The sequence below is a fragment of the Hypanus sabinus genome, chromosome 8 (assembly GCF_030144855.1).
Source record: "Hypanus sabinus isolate sHypSab1 chromosome 8, sHypSab1.hap1, whole genome shotgun sequence".
Taxonomy (NCBI): Eukaryota; Metazoa; Chordata; class Chondrichthyes; order Myliobatiformes; family Dasyatidae; genus Hypanus; species Hypanus sabinus.
Window position 1 is genome coordinate 56,444,855 of NC_082713.1, and position 18,969 is coordinate 56,463,823.

At 38.8% G+C, this 18,969-nt stretch overlaps 2 protein-coding genes across 10 annotated transcripts in view; one reads left to right on the top strand and one right to left on the bottom strand.

The window, feature by feature from the left end:
* cmc4 (C-x(9)-C motif containing 4 homolog (S. cerevisiae)) overlaps positions 1–18,969 on the top strand; it is a 75,430-nt gene that overhangs the window by 12,806 nt on the left and 43,655 nt on the right. The window contains exons 1-2 of one of the 9 annotated variants that reach the window (XM_059977239.1): positions 13,615–13,645; positions 14,517–14,738. The exons of the other annotated variants lie outside the window; for them this stretch is intronic. Of the exons in view, the coding sequence (XP_059833222.1) occupies positions 14,717–14,738 (22 nt within the window). The 5' untranslated portion in view covers positions 13,615–13,645; positions 14,517–14,716. Of the gene's footprint in view, positions 1–13,614; positions 13,646–14,516; positions 14,739–18,969 lie in introns of those variants that run through there. 9 annotated transcript variants of the gene reach the window in all.
* On the bottom strand, positions 175–13,579 carry fundc2 (fun14 domain containing 2). The gene is given in 5 exon segments (XM_059977249.1): positions 175–2,933; positions 6,552–6,680; positions 8,275–8,342; positions 9,197–9,361; positions 13,514–13,579. Coding segments are annotated over 5 exon segments (456 nt in total). The 5' UTR covers positions 13,530–13,579; the 3' UTR covers positions 175–2,855.

The window sequence follows — 18,969 nt, forward strand, 5'->3', positions numbered from 1 at the left end:
TAATTGCTAATTATTTCCAACTGGGCCTGCACCCAATCAGCTACCAAACCTTAACTGTGAGTAACGGGTGACTGAGTGTAGAAACATACTGATGTAATAATTGAATCAGGCAGCAGAGAAACAGGCCCTTCACCCATCATGTCCATGCTAGTCATCTGCAATAGCCTGTCAATATGAATGGATATAGGTTTTATTAGGATCTTTCTGTAGATAGGGAATAATACAGACAGAAATGCAAAACACAACATTTCATAAAACTCATTTATGGTGTACTTTCTCAACACCGTTAACAATGTGCATTCTTTCAAGAAATAATACTGTTACCAAAAATACAATGATAAATTAAAGAGAACAAGAGGCACCAAATGGCAAAACATACTCCTACTGTATACCAAGCAAGTAATTGGATAAGCAGAAAAATCAGATTGCATATCGTCTTGGCACTCAATGCACTAAACTGAGAGAACATCAAAAAAATGTCCTTAGCTGCATTTTTAATTCAAATCAGAGAAATCTATCAGTCAAATCATTATTATTTTTCCCCAGTCAGGAAAAATGCCTGTGTAGTGATTGACTCTAGAAATATGAGCAAATCCAGCTTTATGAATACTGTACATATTTCCACAATGAAAAAAATAGACTGCTGCAGTAACAGTCCACAATGATTCCATTGTATTTTCAAATTGAAAATGAAATGCATGAACATTTTTTAATGTGGAAGGTAATTGTGACTATGCTGTACAAATTTGTACAGTGAATCTTTAGTTTTTGAAAGAACCAGAAAGAAAGGATAAAATAGCAGTTGGCGCAAACATTTTAACAAAATTGACTCCATGTTACAAATTGTCTAGATGACAAAAATTATTGCTGGTAAAAGCAGAATAACATTTTCATATACAGTATTGAAATTACAATCTGCATTGTGTGTTTGGGATAGCGGAATGTTCAAACATAGATGTCCCATTTGTTCAAATGTTCACTAAAGATTGGAAACAATTCCTAAAAAAGCCATACACTCCTGAGGCAAACAATATAACTTGTCTCTGACACAGCTTGCATTTCACATCACTTCCTTTTAAATGTAAGTTCTTAAAAGGTATTTCAGGGCAGGAAATCTATTGGGCCCATCAGGCTGGAAGTGACCATGTAAATTATAAAACCATGTAAATGAGAAATTAAACATGGAAAAGACAAATTACAATAAATCAAATGGCTTTAGGTCACAGAATTATGTTTAGAATCAATTCTTTGTAGAATAGACAAACTTTCTTGCTCAAGTGGATTGTCATATACTGTATCTTAATATATATAAAAAAATTAATGGTTCATCCAATTACCAGGTATATAAATATATTAAAGGTGTACAGATTCTAATAAATGCCTTATAAACGTATATTCATGTCCTACCTTCTGTTTATAAGTGGAAAAAAATGTTTATGTGGGCTGCCCAGTCCAAGTAGCTCATTTTTAAATCTGCAAGTCATTTTTTGACAAAGTTTCATTAAAATACTTTGTATTCAGAAAGTTCCAATGTTTCAAGTATCTTCATAACCCAATGACACTTTTGTAAAGTCAAAACTAATTCAGCCAAATTTGCACAGTGCAATATTCTACAATGTTTCAGCAAGATAAATACATACTTCAAAAAAAAAACACACACACCATAGGATTTTCAATGCCCATCTGCGAATAAGCAATAACCTCTCATTTGAAAGGCAGTAACTTCACCAATGCAACAATTTACTCAAGGGTCATACTGAAATCTCAACAGTGAGATATGAATCTATAATCTGACTCAATTGTACAAGTGTGGAAAAGACAAGCATCACTTAAAACAGTAAAAGATCACACCTAGAATGACAGTATAAAGCAGTAATATAATATGCATAGATTAGCATATCAGTTTTTACTATGATATCAGACACTTGAGATTTTAATATCGATTGTTATTTTCTAAATGCTGAGCATAACATGTTCTAATTCCTAGCTGCACTGCAACAATAAATGGTAAGCAGCAAGGTCTGCAGAAACATACAGTGAACCAGGTTTTGCTCATGGGCAACATGATCTGAAATCACTATGGTAAATGCAATTTTTAAGTCAGAAAAGATACCTGGAAGTGATGTTAAAAACTAGAATGCACAAGGATATTTAAATGAAAAGGCAAAACAAAAGGAAATAGAAACAAGTAATAAACTCAGCTTCTAAGACTGTGTATTGACTTTTCAATGCTCCCAAGGCACCTGTTTTTAATAAATTTGACATCATATTGAATTTGTAAATACATTCTTATCATGTTGCAAACTACATTAAATTATTAAACTCCAATCTTTTTCAAGTGTCAGCATGGGGACTGCATAATTTTCAACAACATCAATATTTAGCAAGTACTTAGTGTTAGTGCTAGGAACCATGTAAGTACACAGGCAATTATTCCATTCCAAAATTACACATGGTTATTAAGATTCAAAATATAAAAATAAAACATAACAAGATTTTCATTTTGTGCTGAAGGAGCACTAGAATGTGATCATTCTGTGAATGCAAATCATGTTAAAATTTATGTCAATTCTTCCATGAGTGCAACCATGCTATTATATTCAACACCACTTTGATTATAGTCCTAAACAAAGGTAAAAACAAATGTTGAAGATTTATTTCATTAAGAATTGCGAGGCCAAGAATTCGGCAAGGAAAATCTCCTTCAATACAATATAATAAAGCCACTTGCTCAGTACTGATCTGTGGGCCACTCACCCTACAAAATACATACAATCTATCAATGCTTTGGAGGGTAGGGACGGAAGTATTATGGAGTGTAGTTCTTCACTCAAAATAACATCTTCAACTAATCCTCATGATGCAAGTCCAATTAGGAAGCCACCTACAAAACCACCTGTGAGGACAATGTTCTTTTTCACAAACACAGTCACCTATGTGGTGGAAGAAGAAAGAAAATACTGGTTAGCATTTTTTTAACATTTCAAAGCAGCTGAGAACTCAAAAACATTATTAGTGAAATAAAAAACTAAAAACGGCTCATAATCAAAGTCTTTGTATGTTTGATGCAATAAAAGAAATTGCAAAAGTTCTTTATACAGCCTTTCAATTCTTGGATATTGGAAGGGGTGCCAGAAGATTGCAAAATGCTACACCCCTCTGAAAATGAAGTAATAAATCTGGCACTAGCAAACATTGGCTAGTGACCTAATGAAGTGAGGGAAGAACTAAATAGAAAGGACAAATATACAAACCCCATTTCCAGAAAAGTTGGGATATTTTCCAAAATGCAATAAAAACAAAAATCTGTGATATGTTAATTCACGTGAACCTTTATTTAACTGACAAAAGTACAAAGAAAAGAATTTCAATAGTTTTACTGACCAAGTTAATTGTATTTTGTAAATATACACAAATTTAGAATTTGATGGCTGCAACACACTCAAAAAAAAGTTGGGACAGAGGCATATTTACCATTGGGTTACATCACCTTTCCTTTTAATAACACTTTTTAATCATTTTGGAACTGAGGATACTAATTGTAGTAGATTTGCAATTGGAAATTTTGCCCATTCTTGCTCGATATAAGACTTCAGCTGCTCAACAGTCCGTGGTCTCTGTTGTCTGATTCTCCTCTTCATGACGCGCCATACATTTTCAATAGTAGATCTGGACTGGCAGCAGGCCAGTCAAGCACACGCACTCTGTGTCTACAAAGCCACGCTGTTGTAGCCCGTGCAGAATGTGGTCTGGCATTGTCCTGCTGAAATAAGCATGGACGTCCCGGGAAGAGACATCGCCTTGATGGCAACATATGTCTCTCTAAAATCCTAATATATGCCTCAGAGTCAATGGTACCTTCACATACATGCAACTCACCCATGCTGTGGGCACTGATGCACCCCCATACCATCACAGATGCTGGCTTTTACACCTTTCGCTGATAACAATCAGGATGGTCATTTTCATCTTTGGCACGGAGAACTCGACGCCCGTTTTTTCCAAAAACTAGCTGAAATGTGGAATCTGACCACAGCACACAGTTCCACAGTCTTTCGGTCCATCTGAGATGAGCTCGGGCCCAGAGAACTCGCCAGCGTTTCTGCATAGAATTGATGTATGGCCTCCTCCTTGCGTAATACAGTTTCAAGTTGCATTTCTGGATGCAGCAACGGACTGTGTTAAGTGACAATGGTTTTCCAAAGTACTCCCGAGCCCAGGTGGCTATAATTGTCACAGTAGCATGATGGTTTTTTAGGCAGTGTCGCCTGCGGACTCGAAGATCACGCGCATTCAACAGTGGTTTCTGACCTTGCCTTTTACGCACTGAGATGTCTCTGAATCTTTTCACAATATTGTGTAATATAGATGCTGGAAGACCTAAATTCTCTGCAATCTTGCATTGGGAAATGTTCCTTTAGAACTGACTAACAATTCTCTCACGAATTTTGGCACAAAGGGGTGAGCCACGACCCATCCTTGTTTGCAAAGACTGAGCCTTTGATGGACACTACTTTTATACCCTGTCATGATACCTCCCCTGCCACCAATTAGCCTGCTTAATGTGGAGTCTTCCAAACTGGTGTTACTTGAATATTCTGTGCACTTTTCAATCTTATTTTAACTCTGTCCCAACTTTTGTTGAGTGTGTTGCAGCCATCAAATTCTAAATTTGTGTATATTTACAAAATACAATTAAGTTGGTCAGTAAAACTATTGTAAATCGTTTCTTTGTACTTTTGTCAGTTAAATAAAGGTTCACGTGAATTAACATCTCACAGATTTTTGTTTTTGCTGCATTTTGGAAAATATCTTTTTCAAAAAGTTATTTTCAGAAAATAACTTTTCTGGAAATTGGGTTTGTACTTGATATAGGTTGATTTTAAACAAGCTAGTGTAGAATTATGAAATAAAAATAATGCCTGATAAAATGGTTTGAATTTCTTGATAAGAAAATGATAAATAAGGATAGCATTGATGAACTTATTATGAATACACTTCCAAAAAAAGCATTTGATAAAATAACATAGAATAAACATGTTAACAATATTGAAGTTTATTGGATTAAGAACTTGGTGGTGGAGAGAAAACACAAAGCAGCAGTTTACATTTCCCTCTATTTTGAAAATAACTAAATGGTATCACCTACAGATCAGTTTAAAAGCAACAGCTCTTTTTAACGGGTATTAATGATCCAGATGGTTAGAAAAGGAACAATTTTGCAAATGGAAAGGAAGAGAAAAAGAGAATTGGTGGCAGGAAATAATGTGAGGAATGAGGAAGATGAGATTCCCAAAAAAAAAGATGAAGGACAGTGCTAAGATTTTACAAAAATGCTAAAGACAGATGTGCAGGTCAATACAGGTCAGCACCCCGACAGATTAGTCACATGGACAAAGTACTAACAAAACTGGTACCGCTCATACAATAAGTACACTAGTATGAAACTGAATTCACATGAAATATAGAGGAAAGGGGAAAATCTATAATGTTTTCAATTACTGCACCGGAAAGGAATATTTGAACTAAAAATTCAATGTAGTCAACATGATGCATCAAGTGTAAAATAAAACTATAAAGATATATGCACTGTTCACTTACAAGTAGGGGACTCATTTTTTTTCATTCCAGGTGTTTACTTTTAAACTATATTCACAATATTCCAGCAATCTTTTCAGATCTGCCCATGGAATAAATATCTGACACACTGTCTGATGAGTCCATATTGCACACACATATTTATAGCTTTACCCACCGCAGACTCTGACTGAGTCGTATTACTGCATCATATTTTCCACAGTAATGCTCGGTAGAAAACATGTGACTATATAACAGTAACAGTGTTCTGTTATGGAACAACTTCAAGTCTGCAAGAGAACATCTCAGAATTCTTAGTTTGGGGGCAAGGGAAGGTGTAAGTATTTAAGATTTTTTTAATAAGTTCAAGGACTGATGGAAGGCAACACAACTGACAGTGTAAGATTGTCTTTTTTAAATAATAGGTTTGAAATACAGTGAGGTAGTTTGCTGAAAGTGTCATAACCGAAAGAAATAACATTATCCTTAAACAAAAAATACTTTATTGTACAGGAATCTAAACATGGCCATATTAGAGACATAGGAGACTGCAAATGCTGGAGTGAAAAAACCTTGCTAAAGAAACTCAGCAAGTCTGTGCAGACAAAGGGATAGTCAATGTTTTAAGTTGAGATCTTGCTTCAGGAATGAGAATGTTGAGGGGAGATAGGAAGTATAAAAAGGTGAGAGGGAGGGCAAAGCTGAGACTGGCAGGCAAAAGGTGAAGATGGAGATTACAGACAAGTGGAACCAGCTGAGAGGGGGAGGGGTGGGACGGAGTTGGGAGACAGTAGTTGCCCAGTGATAGGCTGCAGTAAGTATTTTTTCTTATTAATTTAAACATGTCAATAGACCAAAATTAAAAGTATTCAGCTCCTCTTAAATAGAATTGACAGAGGAAAACCGCATTGGCCTTTACTTGGTTAATGCAGTTAGGCAGCAATACATATCTTTGTATGTTATTATCTCCCTACCTCATCAAATGCACCATGTACTTCTGATGCAACCTTATTTTTGCCAATTTTCAACTGCTTCTTTGCTTTGTTCACATCTCTCTCCACTCGTTTCCAGTCAACAGTGATGTACCCCGTGTGATTGGCAATCTGGAAGAAACACTAGATTACTACACCATCTTTCCCAGTGCAGCTTGATTCAGTACAAAGTTATGCAAAATCTGTCTTGTGATGCAAGAAATGCTTATTTTTTCCTCCCTGAAGTGCAAGTTGGTTATCAGAGTTTACACAAGAGAAAGTGGCAGTGGTAAAAGAAGCATTTTACTTGTGTTCTGGTGATTGAATTAATCACTGATTGAGCAGCATTCATTTTGCTCTGTCATCTGAGGGAGGAAAATAAGTAGTGTGGGTTAACCCATAAAAATCATTGTGTCAACAAAACAAGGGAGAGAGGGAGGGGGGAGAGAGGGAGGGGGGAGAGAGGGAGGGGGGAGAGAGGGGGGGAGAGAGAGGGGGGGAAGAGAGAGGGGGAGAGAGAGGGGGAGAGAGAGGGGGAGAGAGAGGGGGAGAGAGAGGGGGAGAGAGAGGGGAGAGAGAGGGGAGAGAGAGGGGGAGAGAGAGGGGGAGAGAGAGAGGGAGAGAGGGGGAGAGAGGGGGGAGGGGAGAGAGAGGGGGGAGGGGAGAGAGGGGGGAGGGGAGAGAGAGGGGGAGGGGAGAGAGGGGAGAGAGAGGGGGGAGAGAGAGAGGGGGGAGAGAGAGGGGGGAGAGAGAGGGGGGAGAGAGAGGGGGGAGAGAGAGGGGGGAGAGAGAGAGGGGGGAGAGGAGAGAGAGAGAGGGGGAGGGGAGAGAGGGAGAGAGAGATCTCTCTCTCTCTCTCTCTCTCTCTAACTATCCAGCCTTCTACTACAATAATCTGCCTGGCACCCAGCTCTCTACAGACTAAAACGGACATCATCTACCCCTCCAGTTTCTAGTCACTTTTCAAATAGTTTCTGCAGTTACATTTTGTGGTTTCCGGACAAAAAAATAATTAAAATCTTTTCAAATAAACTATGAATGGCATGTAATTCAAAAATGAGGTATACACAGAGAAAACAGCTAGAGAAATGTGAATGCAGTGTAATGACTCGCTTTGGTAAGAATAACAAGCAGCAGTGGCGTGGCCACTCAGCACTGAGATACAAGCTAATGGGTGCACTCTGGCAAACACTATAAGCTCAGGCCACTGCTGGAGACTGATAGTATTTGCTCCATACGTTGACAGACCACTTGGCTGGTACAGGCTTCCTCATTACCACCTGTTGCATGTGAAGGATCTGTGCCTGAAGCCCAGACATGCTTAATAACAAACAATCACGCAACAATTTTTATTATATCCAGTCAACAACCTCTCATCTATAAGGAAGATATTTTTACCAGTTACATATTTTGCAGAAAAAGGTCATCCGGAAATGAACGGATGCATTTTGCACAAGTGCTTTCAATGGAACACTAGCTGAAATCCAACTTTATCTATTCTTCTTTAAGACTGAATTCCCAGTCAACTAAATGCACTTACATTTGTTTTATGACAGAACTGCCCATTAATTTTACAAAAATGCAAACAATCTTGAGTTTATGAACAAGTTTCTTCCTTTTCTAGACCTCCTCATTACATTCTCCTGAGCTTCCCCAATTGTATCATTGTCCTGTACTTAATCAATTAATATTTCAGTCATTTTTGACAGAATCAAGTCAGGCTCACCTGTAGCAGGAAGAAGCCTCCCCCAACTGCAGTTGCAGCTAATTTACCAACTTTCTGAAAGAGAAAGCACACCTGCAAAAATTATATAAAAATTCAATATTTTCTTAACATTTTCAGAAAAACAAACTGTATAAATACTGATAGATTTGATGTTAGATTCCCTTGAGGATCAAGGCAAGACATCCAGTACTAGCATTTACAAGTTACAGAAGAGGAGTATGTGACAAAAAACTAAAACACAGGTCTGTGAGCTTAAGTTGTACAAAATGCTGAAAATGAGTTTGTACGTTTTTTAGGCCTGCCAGGATCTCAAAGTAAGTGAATTAAACTGGTTGACCTATCAAACCATCCAAATATCTGTAAAAATTCAGAGCCCTAATCAGCTTTCATATAGGTCACTGGGCTGGCAGTACTGATTTGAAATTATTTCACATTGTTTGATTACAGAATATTTAATAACTGGTCTACTTTCCAGTACTACATCAGCTAGGAACCTACAATGAGCTCCGAGTACTTCCTCGAATGAAATCTGGTGGGAGCGCTTCAAGAGAATAGAGGTTATTTGGTGTAACTAGAAAGCAGGTTAAAATGGGCCAGCAACTTCCAACTAATAGAGTTTACCAATCAGTTTCTTTTCTTTTCATTCAGGTAGCTTATCAACTGAGACATCTAATCTTCATTTCTATAGGATCACAGTAGATGTGATATTCAGTTTAAAAAAAATTAACTTATTTTGTTACTAGATCACACTCAATCTATTCATTGGAATACTACAAAAAGCAACACATAAAATCATAACAGATTGACCTCGTAGCAACATTTGCAATATTACTAACTCTTGCAGGTCTCCCTCCTTAATTCAGGATGAATATAAAGTAAGCAGGGTTAACTTTTCTGCTCAAGACCATTATGAAAAAGTGTTCAGTTTACCATCCACTGGCTCCTCCAATCATCAGCTGCGTTGCTACTGTATATTTCTCAGCAATTGGTCCAGAGTTTCTGCCGAAGAATCGGTTCCACCATCTTTGTCGTTTAGCATATTCAGCCAAATCCAACACCTCAAACTGGTCACTTTCATTTCCCTGCTCTAGAGAAAATTAATAAAGTCTAAGTTTTGGTTTTGTTAGAACATGTGCAGATATCCTGCTCAGTGGTACTCACTTTCAAACTGTACAAACATCCATCAGGATGATGAAGGGCCAAATGAACTGCCAATCTTTTACATGAGAAGCTTAATGGATGAATTATCTTATTGGTGCAATTAATGAAATTAAACTTTGTACCAGCCACCCTGAATAATGCAAACACGTGCACTGTGATGATGTTACACTTCTAGCCAAGAGCTATTCTAGTGTAATAAACTTTAATACATGCCAATACACAACAAACCAAATGCATAAATTACAAAATACTCCTAACAGCATTTGGCCCATTAAATGAAAGCTCAAAGTTAAAAGTAAATTTATTATCAAGGTACCCATATGTCATCATATCAATCCTCAGTTTTGTTTTCTTTCGGACAGTCACAGTAAATCCAAGAAACATAACAGAATCGATGAAAGACTGCCCTAGCAGGACAGACAGGCCACCAATGGGCAAACAACAAACAGTACAAATACAATAGAAAAAAAAGAAATAGATAGATAGATAGATAAACAAACAAACAAGCAAGCAAGCAATAAATATCAGGAACATAAGAAGAAAAGTCCTTAAAATGAGTGTGTAGGTTGTGGGAACAGTTCAGTGAGGGGACGAGTGAAGTTATTCCCACTGGTTCAAGAGCCTGATGGCTGAGAGGCAATAACTGTTCCTGACCCTGGTGGTCTGGGTCCTGAGGCTCTTGTACCCCCGATGGCAGCAGTGAGAAGTGAGCATGGCCGGGGGGGGGGAGGGTCTGTGATGATGGATGCTGCTTTCCTGTGACAACGCTCCTTATAGATGTGCTCGATGGGCTCAACCAGACATCATAATACAAAATTAAGCAACTCTACATTTTCCCCTTCTTTCTCCTTTTTCTTTCAATATTCATGATCTGTTATCCATCAGAAAAACACGAACAGTTCTAATGGTACAATGGCTCAGAAACTCGACGAACATTGGACCATTTGAGAATGCAGCATCCTAATCTGTAAATTTTGTTAAAAAAGACTTGACTGTATGTAGTAAAATGTTATTTAGAAAACAAAATATATATATATATATATAACATGGAGAAATACTTAAAAAGCATAAGAATTAAGTCCCAGTTTAGCCCACACATTAACACCTTTCACAATATCACAGTGAAGGTCACAAAAAATTCCTGTCCCAAATAGTCTAAACCTCAAAAAGAAAGCTGAAGTTAGGGTTCAAGATTTAATGATGCTGCTATTTAATCCCTAGCACCTCACATCAGCTGTCACATTTCAATAAGCTCAAGCCACTAAAGGAATGCTTTCAGGATTTCAGTCCAACAAATATCAAGTGGACGGACGTGAGCAGCTGCTGTTATTATAGTGTAGGTCTCTCTCTCTCTCTGCCATCAAACTAGGCGTGTGGCACAGAACCATATGAGGAAATATTTATTGAGATGTTCTTAATTCAACAAGAATTTGTTTTGGAAAAAAAAACGCCAATATAGGTACCCCATTTTTTTCCCCATGTTTTGGCAGGATATTGGAAAACAGATGTTAGTAATAGTCGTCGACACTTTCTGGTATAGGTCCCAGAAAGTATAAGGTGTAGCTACTTAGAGAAGTCAATAGAAGGATCAACTCACTCAGCATCTGATGGAAAACCTAATGCTTTGACTTAGGCACTGAGAAGCAAGCAGCACATACTGCTGAGCCAAAACAGAACAATCTCTTTAATGTGGACTTTCTGGAGTCAGTTGCTATGAGTCAACTATTTAAAAGGATCTCAGGCAGTTGAGCAGCCATCACATGAAAAATCTTACAGGCATATTAACTTAAATAGGAACAGAACACAAGAGTGTTCCACTATTAATAAAATTACAGCCTATTTGATCTTTGGCATTATAGTTTTCTACCCTGTTCCCCTTATTTTGGAAACATAGCTTTAAATATTTTTAATAATTCAGTAGAAAATTCCAAGGATTCACAACTCCAATCGAAAAAATTCCTGTGGAAAAAGATTTTAACCCTTATCCAGGGATTATAGCTCCCAAGACCAACACCATTCAAAAAAAAAGGCAACCAATACTGCAGTCTGTAGAGAAGTACTAGATTGGATAAAAAAATAAAAACACAAAATGCTGGCAAAACTCAGCAGGCCAGACTGCATCTATGGGAGGAGGTAGTGATAACGTTCTTCAACAGGAGTTTCAGCCCGAAACGTCATCACTGCCTCCTCCCATAGATGCTGTCTGGCCTGCTGAGTTCTGCCAGCATTTTGTGTTTTTATTTATTTCCAGCATCTGCAGATTCACTCATGTTTACTAGATTGGATAGTTCTTTTTAATGATGTAATAACGGGGAGAAAAACTGACTTGCAGAATTACTATTGTTTAAACTTCAGACTGAAAAATTACTCCATTTTCTCATAGATGTATCAGAGCCACATACTTAATAATTCGTGTTTTCTGAACAGAATGTGCCACGTTTATAGATGTACCTTAACATCGCTCACTGCAACCATTGTGCTGATGTGGGTTATCAATAGTTGACCTTCCATTATTGGTACAAATTCCATTGCATTATCAAATGTGTACTATTTATGGCCCAACTCATCCCTGCCAACCAACATACCTTCCCTTTCCCTGCATTTGGCCTACATCTCTAAACCAGGGGTTCCCAACCTTTATTTATTCATGGGCCCCTGCCATTAACCAATGGCTCTGTGGACCCCAAGTTGGGAACCCCTGGTCTAAACCTTACTATCCAGGAACTTGTTCAAATGTATTTTAAACATTGTAATTGTACCTGGATCTATCATTTCTTCTGGAAGCTCATTCCATACACCTTCTGAATAAAAAAATGTGCCCCTCAGATCTCTCCTCTCTCACCTTAAGACTTCAATTTTAAACTCACCTATCCTAGGGAGAAACATTGAAAACCGACAGTACAATACAGGCCCTTCGGCCCACAAAGCTGTGCTGAACATATCCTTACCTTAGAAATTACCTAGGCTTACCCACAGCCCTCCAATTTTCTAAGTTCCACATACCTATCCAGGAGTCTCTCAAAAGACCCTATTGCTTCCACCTCCACTACCACTGCCAGCAGCCCATTCCATGCACTCACCACTAAAAAGCATACCCGGCATCTCCTCTGTACCTACTTCCAAGCACCTTAAAAATATGCCCTCTCATGCTAGCTATTTCAGCTCTGGGAAAAAGCCTCAAACTGTCCACATAATCAATGCCTCTCATCATCTTGTATACCTCTATCAAGTCACTGCTCATCCTCCGTTGCTCCAAGGAGAAAAGGCTGAGTTCACTCAACCTTTTCTCATAAGGCATGCTCCCCAATCCAGGCAACATCCTTGTAAATCTCCTCTGCATCCTTTCTATAGTTTCCACATCCTTCCTGTAGTGAAGTGACCAGAACTGAGCACAGTACTCCAACTGGGGTCTGATCAGGGTCCTATATAACTGTAACATTACCTCTCTGCTCTTAAACTCAATCCCACGATTGATAAAGGTCAAAACACCATATGCCTTCCGAACCACAGAGTCAACCTGCACAACAGCTTTCAGTGTCCTATGGACTCGGACCCCAAGATCCCTCTGATCTTCCACACTGCCAAGAGTCTTACCATTGTAAGATTGTGATAATCCCCTCTAATACTCTCATGACTTTATAAACCTTTAAGATCACCCCATCAGTTTCCTATGCTCCAAAGAAAAGTCACAGCCTATGAAACAAAGTTTCTTTCGAGCCAAACCTGAACACCAATACATGCCAATTATTGCACCGAATGCTTAAACAATGAGTTGCCAACAGCTGAATGTCATTTTCTGGAAATCAGATATTATTACAATTGAATTACATAAATATAGAATCAGGCAACTCAGCCCCTATAGGCATTATAGTTTTGTACATATCTGATCCGATATGTTAAGGCCAATAGTGCGGCCCATCCCACAGTTGTCAGGTTGTAGCCCGCTACGTAAAGCTGCCTTCGTGCTCTTCATTTCCTGACCGCTGGTCTTTACCCGCCCACTTCCTATTTCATACACATGCCGCTATCTACATTACAAATCCTTGCCCCAAACCCAGCTGCCAACCCATTTCTTTACCTTTTGCCTCCGCCATTCTGCTTTGCCCTCTCACCTGGAAACAACCTCCCTACGCCGGCGGAAATGACGCCATCGCGATCATAACCCGCCCCCCCAGTCTCCGTCAATCATTTGATTCAACCCGCTGAGATGGTGAGGGGTCATTTGTATTCACATTCTGAATTGAAGTTAGGCAATCCCGTACATTATCATTATTGGTAGCTTTTTAAACATTTTACTTTGCGAACATAGGAGTTAATTTCTGATGTATCAATAATAATTTGCCGCTTTGTACATTAATGCAAATTAATATGCAAAGTTTTGTGATATATATTTATATATAGTGACACATTTGGAGTGATGGTAACATTTTAAGCACATGAAATTCTGCAGTTGCTGGAAATCCAAAGCAACATACACAAAATGCTGGAGGAACTTGATAGGTCAGATAGCGCCTATGGAAATAAATATATTCGGCACTTTGGACCAAGACCTTTCACCAGAACTGGGGGAGAAAAGATGAGGGAAGATACCAGAATAAAAATGTGCTAGGAGGGGAAGGAAGACAAGCTAGAAGGTGATAGGTGAAGCCAGGCGGGTGGGAAAGGTAAAGGACTGGAGAAGGAAGAATCTGAGAGGAGAGGAGAGTGGACCATGGCAGAAAGGAAAGGTAAAATTCCTCCTCCTCCTAGAGAGCTATTGTTATCACTGTGCAAAGAGGAGGTATTGCTAGGACACCTCGGATGACATAGTTGTGAATACTTTAAGAAAAAGAGTGCCTGACTAGGTTATCAACAGAGGTGTTTCCCTGCGATCTGTCATGGGGAAAGTCATTGCCAGGTGTGATGGTATAGTGTAATTCTAAACTCAAGTAAAGTCTTTAATTCCTATCCAATATAAATAGCCACGAGTGCTCTCACTAAAGGTCTTTTTCCAGCCTGTTTCTGCTGCACCCCACTTCTACTAGACAATAAGGTTCATAGGGCGAACACGACAAAAAAATGGACTGCCTTTCATATTTCAGGAGCCACCTCTCAACTAAAACAGATGTAGTAGTTTACCACCATCTTGAATGTGCCAACATGGCTTTTGGCTGAGTGTATTTGAAGATCTCAAGTATGGTGCAAAGCTTACGATCTACAGGGCAGCACCTAAAATAACAACAGCAAGAACCTTGAGGAACTGGAAATCTGCCTCCAGAGCTACCTCTGCCAAACCCTCCAAATGCATTGGAAGATTAAACAAGGTAAGGCCCTCTTCCCAGTCCAATGTCATCGGCAGTGAGGCTCTATTCAATCAAGCTACATTGGGTGGTTCATGCCCTGGGTGATTTTTCTGCATAAAGTGTTTTGAATGACTGGTGTAGTCTTGACTGGCAGGGTATAAAGATCAAAAGTTTATTTATGGTGGATTCATATTGGGCCATTTTCATAAAATAATTCAAAAATGATAGGAACATTCTAGGAATAGACCCCAGCTGTCTGAGGATAGTTCCTTTGGATGTAGGCCCTGGACCCATAACTAGGAAGCTGGATCTTAAAAGATTTAAATTCTGGGCATTTGTAAATCCTACAAGATACTTAATCTTGTCGGGTAAAAGTTAGTTCCTTTAATTGAAAAGTCCAGCTGCTAAACTGACTAGAGTAGATACAAACTTAAATCAATTGAGAATTTAGCTGGACAGAATAGTGATAGTCCTGGCTTATTTACGGTTATGGTTTTCTAACTCTACATCAAGAATGGCCATGATTCTCATGACTGGATCATTCAAACTCTGATTAGGGATCCTAGATTGCCACCACACACACTACATAAAACATTTATTACTCTAGTTGCCACCAAAAGAAACTTAGGTATCCTGAGAAAAGATCTTGTAGAGAGATTGATTTAATTGCTAATGGGCCTTGGTGGTCTCCAACAACCAAGATATTGATTTCTCTGGATTCATTTTATGGCAGGTTAATTAAGTTCAAAGTAAACTAATCATCAAAGTATATATATGTCACCATATACAACCCTGAGTCTCATTGTCTTGTGGGCATTCACAGTAAAAACAAAGAAACTGAACAGAATTAATAAAACCACACACAAGACAAACAACTGTATGCAAATACAATAGGAAAAAAAAAACAAACAAAATAATAAAAATAAATAATTAAACAATAACTATTGAGAACATGAGTTTCAATATTCATGATCTGTTATCCATCAGCAAAGCACTTACAAACCAGTCTAATGGCATAATGGCTCAGAAACTCTAAAAGCATTGGACCATTTGACAGTGCAGCATCCTAATCTGTAAGTATAGTGCTCATTGTAGATGAGCACAATGGTGGGAAGGTCTTTACCTATGATGGATTGGTCTGTATCGACTGCTTTTTGTAGGTTTTTCTCGTTCAAGGGCATTGGTTCTTCCATAGATAGATTTTGGATAGATTTTTGCACAGTAGAGGAATTAAGGGTTGTCGGGAAAAGGCAGATAGGAGGGGATGAGTCAATGGCCAGATCAGCCATGATCTTATTGAATAGAGGAGCAGGCTTAATGGGTCAGACGGCCTACTCCTGCTCCTATTTCTTATGTACTTATACCAAGTCAGTATACTCTCCGCCGTGCATCTATTGATGTTTGTCAAAGTTCTAGATCACATGCTGATTCTTCACAAACTTCGATGAAAGTAGGGGCACTGCTACACCTTCCTTGTAATGGCACTTACACACTGGACTCAGGACAGATCCTCTGAAATGTTAACAATGAAGAACTTAAAGTTGCTGACCCTCTCCACCACTGATTCCCTGAGGAGGACAGGCTCATGGACCTCCAGTTTTCTGCTCCAGTGGTCAATAATCAGCTCTTCGGCTTCGCTAACATTGAGTGAGAAGTTGTTATTGTGGCAGCATTCAGCCAGACTTCCAACCTTCTTCTGAATCACCACCTTTGATTTGGCCAACGACAGTGGTGTCATCAGCAGATTTAATTATGATATCGGAGATGTGCATGAGTATAAAGCAAGTAGAGCAGGGGACTCAGCACACAGCCTATGGTGCACCTGTACTGATGGTGATTATAATATCATTCTTTAAAAGATTGGTTGCACTGGCTGTACAAAACGGTTAATGTGCCTATGGTGATAAATGCTTACCCTTCATGGTCATATTCAGTTTGATATTATATACCTTGTCTGACTTAAATATGGCATCCAAATCACGAGAAGACTGGCACCTCTGGCTGCAGATCCTGGCTGAATGCTTGGCGCTAAATTCTGAAAAGTGCTTCATGAAGTAACGTGCACTGATAAGCACATGGTAGATGATGCTCCACTATGAGCTGATGAGCTTCTCTTACCCATTCTTCCTTTCAGTCATATCTGAGTAAATGAGGCAGTGATATCCCACAGTTATAAGGAACAGCTTGCTAACAGAAGCTGAAATTACTGGCAAACCTGTTGCTGCTTCATTTATTTTATGGTTTGTGGCAATCACATTGGCTGATGGCCTTGATGAGAGCTTAGCAACCTGAGTCATTAACTGTTTCTCTTTCCTCAGATGCTTCCTGAGCATACGCAGAATACTCGGCAAGTGCAGAATATCTAGAGCAGTTTCTGTTTATATTTCAGATTTCCAGTATCAACATTCTTTTTTGCTTTTCAACCAATAGGAAAGATCAATAGAATGAGAACATAATAACAGAAGTGCTGAAGATACATTAGAAAGGATACATATTTTCAAAATTTATCAAAACTATAACCAACAACACCGTATACAATTTCTAATAACTTTTATTATGTAATAAATAATTCACAATTTTTAAAGACATATTTGTCATTTATCTGGTCTTCGCTGCCAAAGTCTTTTCAACGGCTTCTTATGTGGGAATTCTGATTACATTAGCAAAAAATCTGTTTGTACAAAAATTGTAATGACTAATAATGTAACATTGTGATAAGCAAATGTTATTTCCTGTTATGCAAGAAGACTTTATTGTTTTTGTGTAAGTGATGTGTTTACTTTGTAAAGTGGAGAGTCATACGTCAAATGTAGTGGGCCCAGTGACACAGAGGGTAATTCCATCAGAATTCAGAAGTAAGCACTGGGGAAGAATCAGAGAAGTCTTTTCAGGGGAATACTCCCGAGGCTAATGGCCACCACTGGGCTTACATTAAAGATGCTCGTGCCTTAGTGACTCAAATTAAGTTACTGTATAGAGGACAATAATATTTACGTGCAAGAGTGAAACAATATAGTTACAATCATTGGTGCAATAGTGTGGCGATCTAGTGAAATTTGGAGCTAAAGGCCGGAGTGCAGATTTGCATTAACAATGATATGTCGAGTCAGAGAGCTTGGTGAAGGATTCTAACAAATAATTAACACCATAGAGACTGATCTCTTCAGTAGGGGTTGAAGGAACTCGATGAATCCTGTTTCATTATTTGAACTGCTTGTTTTCTAAATTTGAGGCCCTCCGTTGGTCAGGATCGAGCATGGATGTTGCGTCCTAGCTGTCTACGGGATACACAAGCCAGGGCAGTGCGATATAGAGAGCAAGCTGTTGCCCATGCAGCGGTCTCCACCTCCCCACACAGCTGATGAATCCAAAGAAACAGCAGAGTCCAGTACGGCTTGGTACCAGGAGATGCCAGCCAGCATTGAGCACCATGTCGGACTGCCTCAGGGACTCCAGCTCAGGATTTTTCCTCAGGGTTTACTCCCGAAGCCTTTCCCGTGAGTGGGTATGGCTGCAAGGCAGCCGAGGTTTGAGATCAGGGTTTTCCTTCTCCTCGTTGAGTTGCCAACCATGGCTGACAAGCCCCATCTGCCTGAAGTGACTGGTTTTAAGGCGCCAGTAACCCACCTTTGGCCCTTCTCCTGTCAGTAGAAACTGACCCCCAGTTATGATTACCTTAAAGAAACTTTGTTATTAATGTAAAATTCTAGCATCATGCTATCAGTATTTGCATTCTAAGCTTTCATATTATAAAAGGACCTCGTTGTTGAAATTAAAACAGAAAATTGCCAGAAATGCAGAGCAGGTTTGGACTTGTGGCGTGATAAACAGAGCCAACATTTCAGAACAATCACATTTCCTCTAGACTTTTGATTGCTATTGGTTTTGTGTGCCAGTCAAACGTTCCTTGGCTAATAGCAACAAAGTGTTTTATAAACTGACATCACTGAATGATCATGATCTTTTAATGACATGCAAAGGAAAGACTGTGCGCTTGAGATGAACAGTTGTCAGAACATCCTGTGCTATGGAATTGGTATCTGGGCTATTGATTTCCATGAAAAGGAGAATGATTCATGGTATTGATGCTGATTAAAAATTCCAGTTCTAAAATTGGAAATTTTGGGTATGAAATTAAGCATGCAATGTAATATCACTGTCATGTTCCAAGCATAATTACAAGCTTTTCAAGTGGCTTTTCTTAATTCCTGTGGTAGGTAGTTAGGTGATGCCACCAGAGACCCAGTAACCA